The 16,631-nt window shown below is 60.9% G+C and overlaps 2 protein-coding genes across 3 annotated transcripts; one reads left to right on the top strand and one right to left on the bottom strand.

The window, feature by feature from the left end:
* The first annotated feature begins 687 nt into the window (after window positions 1-687).
* On the top strand, window positions 688-3,409 carry ALX3 (ALX homeobox 3). The gene is made up of 3 exons (XM_042800083.1): window positions 688-985; window positions 2,272-2,334; window positions 3,030-3,409. Exons 1-3 carry the CDS (start codon window positions 716-718, stop codon window positions 3,345-3,347), a joined length of 651 nt encoding a protein of 216 aa, XP_042656017.1. The 5' UTR covers window positions 688-715; the 3' UTR covers window positions 3,348-3,409.
* Window positions 3,410-5,871: 2,462 nt separating this feature from the next.
* On the bottom strand, window positions 5,872-16,490 carry STRIP1 (striatin interacting protein 1). 2 transcript variants are annotated; one of them, XM_042800151.1, is made up of 21 exons: window positions 16,363-16,490; window positions 14,681-14,750; window positions 14,334-14,408; window positions 13,673-13,807; window positions 13,175-13,295; window positions 12,739-12,807; window positions 12,202-12,308; window positions 11,661-11,788; window positions 11,011-11,193; window positions 10,676-10,893; window positions 10,141-10,206; window positions 9,885-9,948; window positions 9,443-9,514; window positions 9,112-9,186; window positions 8,830-8,927; window positions 8,413-8,539; window positions 8,220-8,320; window positions 7,927-7,993; window positions 7,543-7,647; window positions 7,023-7,227; window positions 5,872-6,723 (listed from the first exon to the last, which is right to left on the bottom strand). In XM_042800151.1, exons 1-21 carry the CDS (start codon window positions 16,411-16,413, stop codon window positions 6,476-6,478), a joined length of 2,385 nt encoding a protein of 794 aa, XP_042656085.1. In that variant the 5' UTR covers window positions 16,414-16,490; the 3' UTR covers window positions 5,872-6,475. The 2 variants fall into 2 exon arrangements, with proteins under 2 accessions (XP_042656085.1, XP_042656084.1); XM_042800150.1 differs by lacking the exon at window positions 16,363-16,490 and adding an exon at window positions 16,189-16,343.
* Window positions 16,491-16,631: the final 141 nt, after the last annotated feature.

Genomic DNA, 16,631 nt, shown 5'->3' with positions numbered 1-16,631 from the left:
TCTTGTACAAAAAGTTGGGGGCGGGGGGGGGGGGGGAGGAGGTGCGGTGTTATTTTTCACTACTTTCCAAATGGTTTCCTGAGAGTTACAGCTACGGGGAAATGCTGGCCCAGGGGCAAGCAGAGGCTCCCCTTGAACCAAGCTCAAACGTGGGGGTCTGGATACAGCCCAGTACTGGGATGGGCTGGGGTTACTGGTGGATCCGATGTTTCTGCCCCGGGCGCAGCTGAGCAGGGTGGAGGTATCAGCCCATGCTGGAAGGGAGCAGGGGGAGAGTCGAGTAAAAAAAACCCTGCCTGCAAGACAACCCTGCACTCGCCTTCTCTGCCCCCCGTCGCCCATCCCTTAGTAGCAGCATCTGAGAGGGTCCCCAAGCGGGACCCCTGGCCACGGGTCCCCAAGCACACGCTGCTCCAGCCAGGCTTCCTCCCAACCCCTCAGGGAGCGTTGCCTGCCCACAGCTCTGCCAGCGAGTGGGGATTTTGCCCTCCCCTGTGATGGATTTGATGTGCTGCGTGTCTGTGCCGATCCCTTTCTCCTGGGACTGTGCCCCAACATTCCCCGGGGTGACCAGGACCCTGCAGGGATGGGAGGGGAGGGTTGGGGCTGCCGGCACAGCGGGCTCTTGGCTTCATTATCACCATTAACATCACCCTGTCTTGTGCCTCTCCCCCTGCCAGGCGGCGAGAAAGGATGCAAAGGTGGGTACCAGGCGATGCCCGCAGCCTGTCGAGCCCCTGTGAAAGCCCCGGGGGAGCTGGGGTGCCCGCTGGCAGCACCCCTGGGCACCCTACGGGAACACGGGGTCCCCGAGCTCCCCGAGCCCCTGGGCAAGAGCAAGAACAAGAAGCGGAGGAACAGGACGACCTTCAGCACGTTCCAGCTGGAGGAGCTGGAGAAAGTCTTCCAGAAGACCCATTACCCCGATGTCTACGCCCGTGAGCAGCTGGCACTACGGACGGACCTGACCGAAGCCAGGGTGCAGGTATGGACACGGGTCCGTGGCTCCCCACGGCTGCCCCGAGGGTGCTGGGCAGGCTGGGAGGATGTTTTCCCTTCGCAGGGTGATGCTGAGTTAGGAGCTGTTTTTCCTGGGAGGATTATGCTAAACCCCAGAGGGGAAATCCCAGCCCAGGTGCCGTGGGGTGTGGATGACAGTTGCCTCTCTTAGTTTTCTCCCGTTCTCCCTTTATCCCCTCTCTGCAGTGCTCAAGGGATGGGAAGAGCCAAAATCTGTGAGGTTACAGCCAACCTGCCCCCCACCCCCCCCCAGCATCCCCTAATACGATCCCCCCATCTTGCATCCCTCATCCCCAGCCTCTCTCCCCACCTCCGCTCCCTCCAGCCCAGGACTAGCCACGATGGAGCTGCCACCCCAGGAGAGGGATCCCCGGGAGCTCAGCGTGGATGAGGATGGGGGTGGCACGTCCCGGGATGTGGGAGGGGATGGGGCCCTCCCTCACCACCCCGGCTCCACCAGCATCACGCTTGCGTCAAGCCAGTGAGCTCTTTCCAGAGTCATCTCTGTGTGGTTTGAGGCTCCCGGCGGGAAGAGGCGGCTGGAGGGGGCACCCGGCGGGGAAAAAAGTGAAGGCGGGCGGGTAACGAAGCAAGCGGGGAGCACCCATGGGGTGCTGGGTGCCTCGAGCCACCGAGTCTTGGGTGCTGCCCTCCCCGAGGGGCAGGAGCTGGGGACAGGGGATGCGCACCCCAAGCCTGCAACCACCCAGCACCCACCGCAGCCTCCGAGCCCTGATTTGGGGTGGATTTAGATGAAATTACCTGTAACCACGAGAGCTCCGTGGCAAGCACCCCGCTGCCATGTCCTCCTCTCCGGGAGATGCTGCTGGAGCCGTCACTGCCCCAGCCAGCTGCGGTCCTCAACCCCATCCAGCAGCACGGAGGGGACATGCCGGGGGGTCATCCTGACCACGCAGGACCCAAAGAGCCTCATTCTGCATCAAAACCTGGGGTAAACGCGACCCAGAAGCACAAGGGAGAGGAAACAAACCACGCACGGTGCAGGACTGTTTATTTTCCAAGAGGGATAAGAGGTATTTCTGCTCTTGGTAGAGAAAAAAGCTGGTGAGCTCAAACAGGGCTGCGCACAAGAGCGGCTTCCTCCGTTCGTCCCGTTTACCGGGATGCTGGGGTGTCATGTTAGGGCTCTTTCCCCCCCGGGAAGAGGAGAGTGGAGCTGGCAGAGAGCTGCCCATCTCGCCGCGGGCAGGCAGCGGTCCCTGCGCCTCAGCCCCCCCCTCCATCCCCCAGGTCTGGTTCCAGAACCGACGGGCCAAGTGGCGGAAACGGGAACGTTACGGGAAAATCCAGGAGGTGAGGAGATGCCGCGGCGGCTGCCTACCCCAGCCCTGTGCCCCCGCCCCCGGCCAGGGCAGGGGTCCTGTCCCATTGTCCCCGGGGTCCCCGTGGGGTGACCCGCATCACCCGTTTCCACCCCTCCTCTCTCACGAGCTCTGCAATTTCATCCACCCGTGGGAAAAGCACGTGGCCCCGACTGGAAAAGGGGAGAAGATGCAGCGTCACGTTTTGCCAAGCGCAGGACGATGCTGCTTTACATCCCCCCCTAATCTCCCGTGGGAACATGCCCTTTGGGGTCTGTGTCCCCCCCGCTCTCAAAGAAACCCCTCTACCTGTCCCACATCCATCAGTGCTTCCTGCCCCCCTTTTCTGCAAAACTACCTTTTTTTTTTCTTTTCTTTTTTTTTTTTCCCCCCAACATTGAAAAGCGTGAAAATCATTTAAAACAGCTTCACGCACATCCCCTGATGCCAAACTGTCCCACAGCTGCCCTGCACGGGGAGGGAGGAAGATTTCAGTGAGGATTCAACCCGCCCCCCCTACCCCCCAGGCAATTAAAATAAAGCAAGGGCATCCCTCGCTTTGCACTCTATGGGTGGGGGGGATGCAGGGTGGGGGGATGTGGTCCCCTCCCTCAGCTGGCTTCCCCCCGATGCTTCACTTCAAGCTTTTTTTTTTTGGGGGGGGGGGGGGGGTGTCTTTTCTTTCAGCTGCAGAACAACCTGTGGCCGAACTCCGGCCCCGGGAGCCCCACCGGGCTCCTGCCCCCCGAGAGCATCCCGTCCCCCTGCATGTCTCCGTACCCCCACGCTCACAGCAACATCGCCGGCTTCATGGGCATCCCCGCTTCTCCCGGCCCCCACCCCGGCATCAACAGCCTCTACTCCCTGCACGGCCTCCCCCCCCCGGCCCTGGGCACCCACCCCTTCGAGCCGGCACCCCAAAACGACTACAAGTCGCCCGCCCTGGTGCCGCTGAGGGTGAAGAGCAAAGAGGCGACCAGCAGCCTGCTGAACTGGGCTACGTGATCCCCCGCCCCCCCGCAGGGAGGGACACGGAGCGTTCACACACACACACACACACACCCCGAGCGTGTCCCCCTCCCGCCCCCAGCACCAGGGTGTGGGAGCAGGTTGGGGGGGGGGGGGGTGTTCACCCTTACCCCCCTCCCTGTGCACCCCAATTTCCACGAGCTTTCCTGCATCCCAGTCGGCTCCATCACGCTGTTGCTGCCCCCCCCGCCCCGGGTGAGAGGGTGGTCAAAACAAGGCTGCTGGGGGAGGGAAAAGGGTCACCCCCCCCCAAACCAACTCTGCCCCAGCAGGGCTGGCATGGGCAGCTTGGGACCCTGAAAGTGGCTCCCAAAAAACCTGAGCCCCCCCGCCAAGCACCTTCAGTGACTGGGATTTGATGGGAGATACCCAGTGCAGCAGGGTCACAGCCTCTTGCCCCCCCCCCCCCCCGCCTGACCCGGGGGGGCACCAGCCTTGGGACCATGCCAATGGGGGGGGGTGCCAGGGAAGCACCATGGCAGGGGGCACCAGGTTTTTTTGGGGGCTAGTGCTCCCCTCCCCAGCCGAAATTGGGCCGCCGAGCCCCCCCAGTGCAGCCAGCAATAGGGGCTCTTCATGTCCCAGTCCACCCATACTGGGGAGACCGACGCAAGCTGGGACAGCTGCTGGTGCTCATGGGGGGGCTATTGGGGGCAGAAAAAAAAACCCCAGCCACGGTCAAGGAGCCTTCCAAGCCCCCCCCCCAAACCACCAGCAGCCCTTTCTGCTCCCCCTCAGAGGGGAAATAAGATTCAGGATGACCCCAAACACAGTCACCAGCTCCTGCAACATGCCGAGCCCCCCAGGAGGGGCAATAAACCAGTATGGTGTGGGGGGGTTGCAGGGATAAAGACCCCTAAACTGAAGCCGATTTCCCTGTGGGGTCACCCATAGCCACCCCGTGCACCCCTCAGATGGAGGAGGCAGGGAAGAGCTTTAATCCAAGGGGGTGGGACCCCCACCCCTGGTACCATCCCGGGGGCCCCAGCTGGGGTGTCAGGGGGGACAAGTGGTCAATTAGGAGAGTTTTCCCCATTTTGGGGGCCTGCAGGGAGCCCCTGAGTGGTGGTACCTGTACAGCCAGCCCCGGGTGTCCGGGGGGGGGTGGGGGTGGGAATCACCTCATCACATCTGAGGTGCTTCATCTGCTCCGGGGGTCCCAGGGCCCACCCCGAGTCCCTCCAGGTCACAGCAGCGTGTGCCATCCCGTCCTCCAGCCGGTGTGACCCCCCCCCACTGCAGGCAAACGGCTCGCACCAAGTCACAGACGGGGGGCTCTCCCCTTGCTCCCACTCACCCCCATCACCAGGAGATGCTGTTACACCCCCAACAGTCCCCTCATGCCAAAAAAAAAAAAAAAAAAAAAAATAACTCCCTGATGCTGGGGGAAACACACACACCTGCTGGTCCAGATTTGGGCCAAAACCCAAGGTTTCCAGCCAAAGGGAGCCTAAATGCTCCCTGACCTGCGTGGATGTTCCTCACCCACCAGGCTCGGCCCCGTGGGGCAGCCTGGCCACAGTGGGTGTCCCCCCCCCACGGGAGACAGCCCACGGCCTGGCCATGCACCCAACGGGTGCCCACCCTCTCCCTGAGACATCTCACACCCTGGCTCTCACAGGGCCCCCCCCCCCCTTCCCACCAGCGGGGATTTTGTTATTCATTTATAAACAATAAAAGACATTTTTAATAAGTTATTTATGGCTCCGGCAGCGCTATAAAAGCCACGGTCTGTGATCGCCCGGCCCAGCTGGGGAGCATTTTGGAGCAGGCGGCGGGGAGCGAGGTGTGATGGAGCTCGGCTCAGCTCACACCTCATCTGCCCCCGGCCCGCCAGGCTGGCTCCTGCCCAGGGACCAGGTTTTGGGGGCCAGGGTGGGTGCTGGGGACACCCAGGTGGAGGGAAAGCATCCAAGGGGGGGGGGGGGGGCACAGTACACTTTGCAGTGCGACAGCGGTGGTTGCACCCCCTGGCTCAGCCCTGGCAGGGCATGTGGAGTAAAAGGGGGCTGCCCCAGCCTCCCCCCTCCTCAAACCAGGGGTGAATTACTGGGATTTCACCCACCCGAGCTGCCTCTCTGCCAGGGAAACTGAGGCACTGTAAGGTGTAAGGGTGAGGTCAAGGCCAGGCTTTGGGGATGGAGGATTTGATGTCCGGCTCCACGGCTGGGAGCAGGGGTCAAGGAAAATCCCAGTGACACCACCACACCAGTGTCAGAAATCCCAGGGCAGAACTCGGGAGGGTTGAGGGAAGCGGACAGGCACATGCCAGCTCCTGCCCACACCCCTCCGAGGTCACCGGCGCCCCCCAAGCCGACAGATCCAGTCGCGAGATAAATATTAAATCTTTTGGTGAGAGTTAAATCCACCCGCAGTGGGACTTGAGGAGTGAACGGGGACGAGGACACGAGACAGCAAACCCCGTGCACCAGCTCAGCCCCAAGTGCTGCTTCCCAGGGGCAGGAGGGCTGGAGACAGACAGAGCCCAGACACGCTCGGGTCAGAGAGATCGCGAAATATATATATATATATATATATGTACAGCTCATCCACCCCACCCAGCGGGGCGAGGGAAGACTGCAGCCTGCAGCCCCCCCAGCCCGTTGGCAAGGTCAGCCCCTCAGCCCCCGCCCTGCCCCAGCCACCGTGGCCCCAGGCAGGCGCTGTGCAGGGGGACAGACGGTTCTCCTGCCCCACCAGGCTCTGCTCCCCAGGGCCCGCACCTCGCTTTGCCCTGCTCCCCCCCTTCTCAGCCCCAACTGGTGGGGGGGCAGGAGGGGGCGGGGAGGAGGGTGCTGCCTCCAAAAGCATTGATTAGGGGTGCGCACAGATCCCTCCCCCTCCTCAACCCAACGGGAAACTCCCAGGGCACTGTGGCCTCCTCCAAACCTTCACCCTCAGCTCAGGGTTGAACCTGGCAGGAGGCAGAGGGGCTGGACGGGGTCTTGGTGAGGACCCCACAGCTCCAGCCTGTCCCCAAGCCCACCACAGGGGGTCCAGGCACCCACAGACCCCCCCCCAAAGCCTCGCTCCCCCTGCCCCTCAGCAGCGGGCCAGCCTCGAGATCTCCCCAAAGCAGCCCCCTCCTGCCTCCCCAGCGTCCGTCACTGCAGCAGCTCCTCCCAGGAGATGGGTCGGGAGAAGACCTCCCGCTCCAGCCACAGGTCGTAGTTGACCTGGAAATCCTCGGGCAGGTCCACGCGCTGGCCCAGCACACTCTGCAGGCAGTTGTCCACGGGCAGGAAATCGGGGTTGCTGTGCGCTCGGTCGTAGCGTCGCGAGTTGAAGCGCTCGATGCTGGCGCGCAGGGCGCACTCCTCCGCCTGGAAGTCCCAGGGACGGGCGTCCAGGTCTGGGCAGAGGGAAAACAGGTGTCAGAGGGGAGCTGGGGACCCTTCAGCCAGCCCAAATCCCGCAGGAAACGTCGCCGCAGGTCCTTACAAAGAGTATCACACAGGGCACGGAGCAGGCAGCTCCCTTTCCCTCTTCGCCGCAATGCCACCACCCCAAATCCCTCCCCGCACCCCAGACCAAAGGGCTGCACGAGGCCTAAGCAGCAAAGGGGCAGCTCTGGGCACGGACAGGTCACTGCACGGAGCAGGAAGGACAGCGGGGTAAGGGGATGCTCTGCAGCCACTGCGAAGGCCCTACCGTTGCCATAAGCCCAGTCGTCGTTGAGACGGTGCCGCACTTTCTGGTAGATGGCCGACATGGTCTTCATGTTGCTCTTCCTCCACTGCCGGCCCAGGTACTTGGTCTGTACCTTGAGCAGCTTCAGCACGTAGAGCTGCATCATGGCCTGCTTCACCTTCAGGGCCCGCTTCAGGATGGGCGCTGACTTGAACACCACCAGCATCTGCGGGGAACGGCCCCCGCCCCCCCCCCGGCAGCCGGGGACAGCGGGGTGACATGGCTGGGCTGGGTACGCGGGTACCTCCCGCGGCACGCGTGCCAACCACCTCCTCCAGCACACACAAACCCTGCCCTGCAGCACCCCCTCGCCCCGCTTCCACCCACCAACTCTCACCTCCCGCTCCTCTGCAAGGTTTGGGGTGCCATGCAAGGGGCACCCCATGATATCCACAGCCCCCCCCCCCCCCCCCCCCCCCCCCCCCCCAGTGCCAGCCCAGTCCAGCTGGGCTGAGTCCCAGCAGGGTCGCCCAGCCCTCACCATGGTGCGGGAGTGCTTCCACTTGGTCAGCTTGTTCAGGATGCGCAGGAGGTTTATGCAGGAGAAGAGGTTCCTCCAGCAAAACTGGTTGTTGTCTCCGGCTTCCTGCGGGAAAGCAGGGGCAGGGATCGGGGTGGGGATGAGGAGGGGCTGCTCTGGCCTGAGGACCCTTGCCCAAAGGGGTACAGCACAGCATGTGGGCAGGAGACATCTGCCAGCCCCACACACCTCCCCAAAACGCCAGGGGCGAGTGCAGGAGGGCTGAGGGTGCCAGAGCTGGGTGCTGGAGCCCTGCTGCCTCTCTGCACCCATAATTTACCCCCCAACCCCCCCCCAGGAAGCACCCCAGGGTGCCAGGACCTGAGAGAGAAAGGAGAGACTGACCAGGCTCTCTGCTGTCAGCTCCGGCAGCTCGTGCACCACACAGTACGGGTAGTCCAGGACAGAAATGCTGCAGGAAGAAGAGGGGGTGTCACGCTGCTCCCCAAGATCCTACCTGGCCTGGCGGCAACACAGCCTCACACCTCCCACCCACAGGAGATCAGCTGTAGTGGGCACTTCCCCGGGTTCTACCTGTGCCAAAGCCACAGCCAGGGAGGGATTGTGGAGGGGCAGAACAGGCAGGGACCCCCTCCCCACACCCAGCAGGGTTGCGGGTGGGCAGCCCCCTCCGCTACCTGTTCTTGGCAGTGATGTAGGACATGATGTTCTGGTTGAAGAACTTCAGGATGAGCGGGATGCAGTTGGCAAAGACCAGATGCTGGGCCATGTATTCAAACTGGGGAGAAAGGTGGGTGAACTGGGACCCACCCTGGGTCCTGCCCATCCCCAGATCCCCGTGCGGGGTGGCTGGACCCTGGTCTGCCTCACCTGGTAGATGTGATTCAGCTTGAAGTGCTTGAGCAGGAGGAGCAGCACGGCAGAAATGGCCTTGACGATGATCTCCTTGTGCCGATTGACATCCACCCCCAGCTTCATGCTCTGCAGCACTGTGGTCCTGGGGGACACAGAGGGATCCTTGGGCTGGGGCACTGTCTGTACCCTGCCAGCCCTGGAGGTGTCAGCGCACAGTCCTGCCATCCCCTGGGCTCTCAGCAGCCACCAGCAGCCAGTTCCTGCAGCAACGCACAATTCCTGACACACCACCGAGCAGAAGACAGTCAGATCACCAAGGAGGCCTCAGCACAGCCCCAGCACAAACTATGCCACCCTACCTAGCTCCTTCCTGTCCCCCCTTCCCTTCCCACCACCACCCAGCACCTCTGCTCGCCCTCCACAGTCACTCACGGCATCTCCTCCGGCAAGACGTCTGCCAGGATATTGATGGAGTCTGTCTTGGCTTTGGAGGTGGGGGCTGCAGCAAGGAGGATCTTCAGCAGAGCGATCTGGGGAGAACGGAGAGATGGAAAAGGGGATGGGAGTGGGTGGGCTGGCCACAGAAGGGAGTAAGACTGATGTACGTGTGGGGAGGGAAGAAAACCTGAGGGGCATCCCTGGAAAGGGGCGGAGCAGCGGAGGGAAGCCCCCTCCACTGAGCCCAGGGCCCCCCCCCAGTGCTCCCCAGCTCACCATGTACTGCGGCAGGCTTGGCAGGAGGCCCTGGTACAGGATCTCCGCAGGGACTTGCTCCACTTCTTCCTCCCCCTGGTGCCAGGAGAGACCAAAAAACCTCACACCAGGAGCTGCCACCAGCTCCGTGGGCCTGGCTCAGCCTCAGGCTCTCCAACCCCAAGGGCAGGATACTCCCAGCTCCTGCTCAAACCGCCCCACACCCCCCACCCTCTGCACCAGAGAAATCACTCCTCCCTCCCCAGCCCTGCCAGAAGCCAAAAAGACCTGGCAGGACCAAATGCCCCCACCTCCCAGCCCAGGAGCTTCATCCCATCATCCCCACACTCACCCCGGAGAGCGGGGAGCGCAGGTACTCGTCCTCCATGTGCACTTGCACCTCTGCGATCGATGTGTACTTGTGCTGCACAGGGAGAGAACACAGGGGTTCACACCATGGTCCCCCCCTCGATGTCACCCGCCCCAGCCTGGTCCCATCATCTCTTTAAGCTTCTCCAGGGACCTCTGCTACTCCTGTCCCAGTGGTGACCGATGCTGACGGGGCAGGGTGGTGGCTGCTGGCCTCACCTCTGGGATAACACCAGTAAGAGATGAAGCCAGTAAGGAAAGGGGCTCGGCCCACCTGGGAGACCAGGAACAACTTGAGGCTGAACATCACAGGGCTGAGCAAATGGGAGAGGGGACAGGAAATTGCACCCATGACCAGTGCAGGGGGATAGGGAAGAGGCACCCACACAACGGCCAGGGCTGGAGGAATTTGTCAACGTACTCACCAGCTTCAGGGTTCGGATGCTCTCGTGGATGGGCCGGGGCAAGCCCACCACGGTGTTGGTGTCACTAGAGAGAAGGGAAAGAGCCAGGCTGGGTGCAGGCAGGAGCAAACCTGAGCCACCCATGGGCAGGTTGGGGATCACCACCCCAAGGAGCCAGCCAGGTCAGGACTTCTCTGCAGCCAAGCAGAGGGCCACGGCAGCCCCTGCACTAGCAGCCTCCACCACACCCCCCGAGGCTGGCTCAGCAGGAACCCACCTGCCCAGCGTGTAGCCGATGAACTTGCTGCGGCTGGACTCCAGGAACATCTCAATGTCCTTCTCCCTGAAGCAAAGGGAAAAGGGGAAGAGTCACATCTTCCTGTCCGCCTGGGTACACCACAGCCCCAGGCACAGCAGGTGTGCGTGGCAGCTTTTAACCATGCAGAAACCAGCACGACTGGCAGAAATCAGGCTAATGCAGTCCAACCACGATGCCGGAGAGTGGCACTAAGACCACATCCATCCCCCAAAGGGCTTTATTTCTTTGGCAGCAAGAAAGGAAGGCAGCAAGATCTGCTCATTCTCAGCTGCGTTTCCACAGTCCCCCAGGACCTGCGTTCCCTGATATCGAGGCAACAGATTTCCACAGCTGAGGATCAGCCTCTTAACATGGAGGTTTGCAGGAAACTGGGGCTGATGGAAGGCCCTGGGAGCCAGGACGGGGTTTGGAGGCTGAAGTTCTCAATATTTAACAGCTTCCATTTTCCTCAACCCGCTCCAGCTCTCCCTGCAGGTCAGCTCCACGGACTCACCGGACCTTGGGGGCCCAGGGCAGCCCCTTGGGGCAGGTGATGCGATCACTGGGGGGATGCTGGGTGGGTGGTGGCATCACTTCATCCCGTTCCAGGGGGAAGGTCTCTCCCTCCAGACTGTTGTCATCATCGTTTTCCTCCTCTTCCTCACGGGAGTCATCAGCTTTGTAAGGGTCCCGCTCGTTGAAGGCATCGAGGTTATCCTGCTTGATCAGGGCCTGGAGAGGGAGAAGAGCAGGTAGGTGAATACCCTGGGGACAGGTCACTCCCAGGGCCAGACCCCAAGCGTCCCCCTCATTAACGTCACTGTCCCCAGCCCCCTGGGCTGGCCTCACCTTGTGCTCCCGCCGGCCTCGCTTCTGCTGCTGCTCGATCAGATCGGAGGCGGAGGCGGGCGGGGAGGCAGCTCGCATGTTACGGATCACTTTAATGCTGTCCTCCGGGAGCGGCGGGAGCCCCAGGATCTCCCGCTTCTCTGCCTTCATGCTCTGGAGCTCCTCAAAGCCCCCCAGGGTGCACTGCAAGGGAGACCACGGCACCCTGAGCACAGGGGACTCCCCGACACACGGCACCGGGGGCTTCTCCACCTGCCCTCCCCAAACCCGCTCTCTAGGACTCCCAAATCCTTCCCCAGGGTGTGAAACAAGAGCTGCCTGTCCCCATGCTGCTCTTGTCCTTGTGAAAGGCAGAAGGGACAGGCAGGTGTCCAGGCATCCGCAACTGAAGTGTCTGGACCTTTTCTTTCATGCTGACCCCAGCCAGGGACCTCGCTTGGGTCCCTCCTTGGTATCCAGCTCCAGACACCAATATCCAACGCTCCTCTATGGGGTGAAACCCAGAGGTGGTTTAATAGGGTGCAAACTATTCGGCTGAAGGCCAGAAAAAGATGGAGCAATTGCAGCCAGCTCTGAGGGCAGAAATTCCTCCCTCTGCCGAACGTCAAACCGCAAGATGTGTGTCAGCACACCCGGCTGCCTCTCCTTACCAGCACAGTCTTCCAGAGCAAGAGCAGCACCTTCTTCATGGGGAAATGTGGAGCGTGGCCACTGCAGAATTTGGTCACCATCCCAAAGAGCATGACGGAGAAGGGCTCGTTGTTGTACAGGGAGGCTCCTGGAACCACACGGCAGCAATAGCCAGGCAGTCCTCATCCCAACCGCCAGCACCACCAGCCCCTGCACCCTCACGCCCCCCGTCTGAGACCCTCATCTCACCCTAGACAGCTCTTTTTCTCCTTCCCAAGGCCTTGTAACCTCCATGATTTCTTACCTCTGTGTTGAGGGGAAACAACAGCCCCAATATTCATTTTTTTTTCCCAGGGAGAGAGCACCCAGACAGCAGAAAAAACTGGCTGGCTTCCCCTGCTAATCCCCCTTGTCCCCACCAGCAACGTTCAGCCTAGCAGAAACCAACCCAGTGCTGCCAGTTCCTGTCGACTGAGGCCTAGAGCCAAACCCCACCTCACTCTCGCTCTTCAGCCCTGGAAACCTCTGTCCCATCAACCCCCAAAAGCACCCAGCCCTCACCCAGCTCTGCTCGGAAGGTCTGTCTCATGCTCTTCCACTCGGGCTTGTCCCCCTCGGCCTCCTGCCGAACAGTCTCCACAATAAGGTACATGATGTTCAGCAGCACCCTGCAAAAACCAGGAGGTCAGCTGAATCAGCAGAGGTTGGGATGAGTTATGGAGGCACCACCGGCTCCAAGGGCTTTCAGGAGAGGCTGGATCAGCCCAGACCACAACTGGCCTCCATGCACCCACTCCACACCAGGGGACTGATGCTCAGGCACTAAGAAAAAAGGTCTCTGCAAATTTAAGCAGGAAAAAAAGTTGTTTTCCTGTACTTTACTGCTTTCATGTCCCCAAGCAGCCACATGCATGCTGTGCTGAGCACAAGGGACATCGGTGGACCAAGCAGACCTGACGGTGCTCACAGAGCCAGGGCAGAAGTTGGGACAGCCCTGGGACACCCTCGGTGCCTGCTGGCCTGTCCCAGCTTGCCAGAGAAACCAGCAAACACCGGGTCCCCCTCCTCGCCCCCCTCCTGCCAAGCTCTGCTCCGTACCTCAGGTCTGTGCTGTCAGCCAGGGAGATGGCAGGCTTTCTCACGGCACTGCTGCAAGCTGCGCTGTTACTGCGGAGGAAAAACAGCTTCAGCGGGGCCTCTGGAGACATTTTAACTCTGCCACGACCAACCCAAACACCGAAGCCAAACCCTGGAATAGATACTGCTGCAATGAGTCCCCTGTTCACAGTGCAACGGAAAGAGGAGGAAGACCTGTCCCTATTTGCTTCCAGGCAGCAAGGCTCAGAGTGAATTTCTGTATAAATCACTTACAACGCTATATTACATATCCACCCAGAAGAATGGGCGTCATTCCAGGGGCTGCAGGAATCAGATTAGGGACAGACAGACCAGGAATGGGACTGCCACAGACTGGAAAAAACTCCTGCCAAGGAGCTCCAGAGCCATTTCTGAAGTGCTTTCCTCCAGTACTCACTCAATCTCCATGTTCAGCAGCTCCACCAAGGCGTTGAACGTCCCCACTTCCAGCAAGAGGAAGATGTTATACCTCATCCAAGCCTGCACCTCAGCCTCGGAGCCGCACTCCCCAAACGTGCCTGCAACAACACCCTCACTGGATCCCATCTCTGCAGGGATCCCGAGGCCCTCCCACACTGCCAGAGCACTTTACAAGGGGAATGAAAAACACAGCCTTAATTTTAAGGCAAAAAGACAGATGCAGAAGACAGAACTGCCCTCCTGTGGGTAACGCAGCCCAGGTCTGGCAGAGCTGGGACAGCACAGGGAAGTTGCCCAAATTTTGGACCAAACTCCTAGAAACTGTCTGACTCCCATGAGAATAAGCTTCATTCCAGACATCCCAGGTGAAATCAAAAATGCAAAGGAAGAATATTATTTTAAATATTTTACATCGATAGCGTCTAATCCATTACCCAGATTTAGCAATGGGGAAACTATGGGGGCCTGGTGTCACCTTGGGCAACATAAAGGATGGCTCGGGCAACCCTCAGCCTCTTCTCCCGCGCGGTGACCTCCAGCCCGTCGAGAAGCCGCATGGCGTGGGTGCGGTGCTGGTTCTTGTCCAGCTCGGTCCATTTCTTCTCCCGCACTGAAAAGCCAAAGCAGGCAGGCTGAGGGCACGGGGCACCTCTGCCTGCCCTGGACACAAACACTGCTGGAAAAGCTCAAAAGGATTCGGCACGATGGAAGCCCCAGGGAACACTGCGCTCCTGGGAGTAACACCCAGGCATGTGTGATCAGCCCGGAGGGACTGTCTCTCCCGCCTTCCATCAGACGACTAGATGAATCACATCCATCCAAACCGGCGCTGGCAGCTGATGGGAAATGAGCTGGATGCTCTTGCTGCTGCCAGTATGTTCCAGCACAGCCATCCTGGTGGTGATGAACCACCTCAGAGATCAGCATCAGCAAATGCTGAACGCAGCGGAGGCAGCGAGCTGCGCTCCAGGGCCAGCCCATGCACACCACTGAGGCCTCCAGTACAAACCACGTGAAGACTACCAGTGCACAGCTCGAGCTTTCTGACACAGCATTAACTCATCAATCCCAGTGGCTCTTTCGGGAGATCCCTGACCCTCCCCAGAAAGGGGAGAGCTCCAAGAGAAGGGTCTTACCGTGGATCCTGAAGTCCTCCTCAAAGCACTTGCGGTTGAGCAGGAACTCTGGCCCTTCCGTGTAGCTGTACAGCTCTGCCAAAAGAGCACAGAGGAAAATCTCCAACAACCTGCACCAAGGCATAGGAGAAAGCTGCAACTCAGCCATGTTAACTGCAGTTTTATCAAGATGAGAGAAATGCAAAACACACTCAGCATAAGGCTAAAAATGTTAATTGCAGGGTACCACTTCCCTTTTAACATGAATAAGGTGTTTAAAGACAGTGACAGAATAATACTGGAGTTGACAGAGCTCCTTTAATCACTATCGTGGCTGATTAATTGATCCGTCAAGACAAGTCCCTTACCAGAGAGCTCTGCTGCCCATTTGTCAGTATCTGCATATTCAAACTCCAGGTCTGGGGACTCCGAATAGCCCTGAAAGCAGAGGAAGAATTCAGTTAAATTACAGCATTTTTCAGGAAAACTAAATTCCCCAAGACATTAACAATTCACCGCATCCTCCTGCGAATCCAGGATTGTATCTTTCGTTTAAGAGAGCAAAAATGTACCCGCAGCAGCGTAAACGTTACCAAGGCAACTCCTACCCACCTCCTGCATCTCCATCCCAGCTCTCCCCAGCTCCGCCGCATTGAGCCACGCTGCGCTTTGCTGGTGGGCAGCTCCTGCCACTGCACCACCACTAAAACACTCCGGGAGCCCCAAAAGGCCAAAAACTAAAGCAAGAGACAGGGTGTGTTTAATCTCAGGGAAGGGGGGAGTTATGTGGGACCAGGGAGCTCTCAGAGCTCACCCATTTTGCACAGATGTGTGAAAATTTGGGCTATCTCCCCAGTGCCGATCAGAGGGATGCCAGGAAACGTGAACAGTGAGGATGAAACAACTCCAAGCAGCTTTGGTGAGGCTGGAAAAACATCCAGAAGCCTTAGAGCACAAAACATCTGTTCCCTTTAAGTAACTCACCAACGTGGACCCACCAGAAAACCCTCCCGAATCTCAGGGCACCCACTCCTGAGTGAGGGGCAGATCCAACACCCTGGCTGCTCGAAGAGAACGTCACTTCAGGGAGCATCCCCCGTGAAAGTGGATGGCTCTGGCACCATCCCAGAAATGAAACCAGATTTGGGGGACACGATGAAAAGGCCAGGGAATAAATCAGCTCCACACAGCCCCACGCAAACCCTTCTGATATGCCACAGCTCAGGGGTCCCCACCACGACCTCGGTGTCTCCTTCGAGGGGTCAGTCACCTCTTCCCAGAGCCATCCCTGGACTGACACGATCCGCGGGGACCTGGCAACCCAGCCCTCGCTGTACTGGGCTGGTACTGACTGGCAAAGCTGGGGAGAAGCCCCCAGCCAGGGCGGTGAGTGCCCAGAGCAGCCCTGGAAGGAGGGAGGGTGGCTGGTGTCGGGCCCGTTTGAGGGCCAGGGATGGAACCACCCTCATGCCCCAGGCAGGTCAAACTGACCCGGATTTGGGCAAGAGATGGATGAATGGGAAACCAGCACCAACCCGAGGCCGATACCGACCCAGGCGGGTTCTGGGCAGACCCGGTACCGAACGGGGCCTGGCAGAGAGAGGCCTCTTGCCTCCATGGAGCTGCTGCCGGTCTGCACGGCCAAGGCTGGGGGCCCCAGGGGAAGCGGTATCAAAGCACCGGCTCCGGGGAGGGAAGCAGATCCAGGACTGGCCCGGGGGAAGCAGACGGCGGAACTCACGGGCGGGCCCCGGGCCCCACGGCGGGGAGAACGACGCGGCGCGGCCCGCCCGGGAAGGCCGCACCCCCGCCCCACCACCATCATCATCCCCTCCCCACACCCCGCAGAGCCGGGCCCGGCGGCAGCGGCGCTGACCTCGGAGTCCTTGCGCGGCGGGCGGCCCAGGTCTCGGGCCTTACCGGGCGGGCCCGCCCCGCCGCGGGCCTTGTTGTTGCCCGGGAGCGGCCCCGCGCCCCCGCCGCCGCCGCCGCCGCCGCCCGGCTCCATGTCGGCCACCCTCCGCCGCGCCGAGCTCTCGCGAGGACTCACCCCTCCCTCTCGCGGGAGCGGCAGGGAGAGCCGGGGCAGCGCCGCCGCCATGTTGGGAGTGGCACCGGGTAGGGGGGGACGACGACTCCGGCCGTTCGGGCGGCTGCGAGGTGCCTCCGTCTGCCGGTCCCCGCCGCGGCGGCCGCGTCACCGCCCAGCGCCACCCCCGCCCCCGGCGGCTGCGGCCGGTGCGGCACCCGGCCGGACGGCGAGCTCCGCCCCCGCGCCGCCATCTTAGGTGTGGCACACCGCTGGCCTCCGCCATCTTG

Source organism: Tyto alba, unplaced genomic scaffold (genome assembly GCF_018691265.1).
Source record: "Tyto alba isolate M040663 unplaced genomic scaffold, T.alba_DEE_v4.0 Super-Scaffold_30, whole genome shotgun sequence".
Taxonomy (NCBI): Eukaryota; Metazoa; Chordata; class Aves; order Strigiformes; family Tytonidae; genus Tyto; species Tyto alba.
The sequence above is the reverse complement of the archived record's forward strand: the minus strand, read 5'-3'. Positions and strand labels throughout refer to the sequence as shown.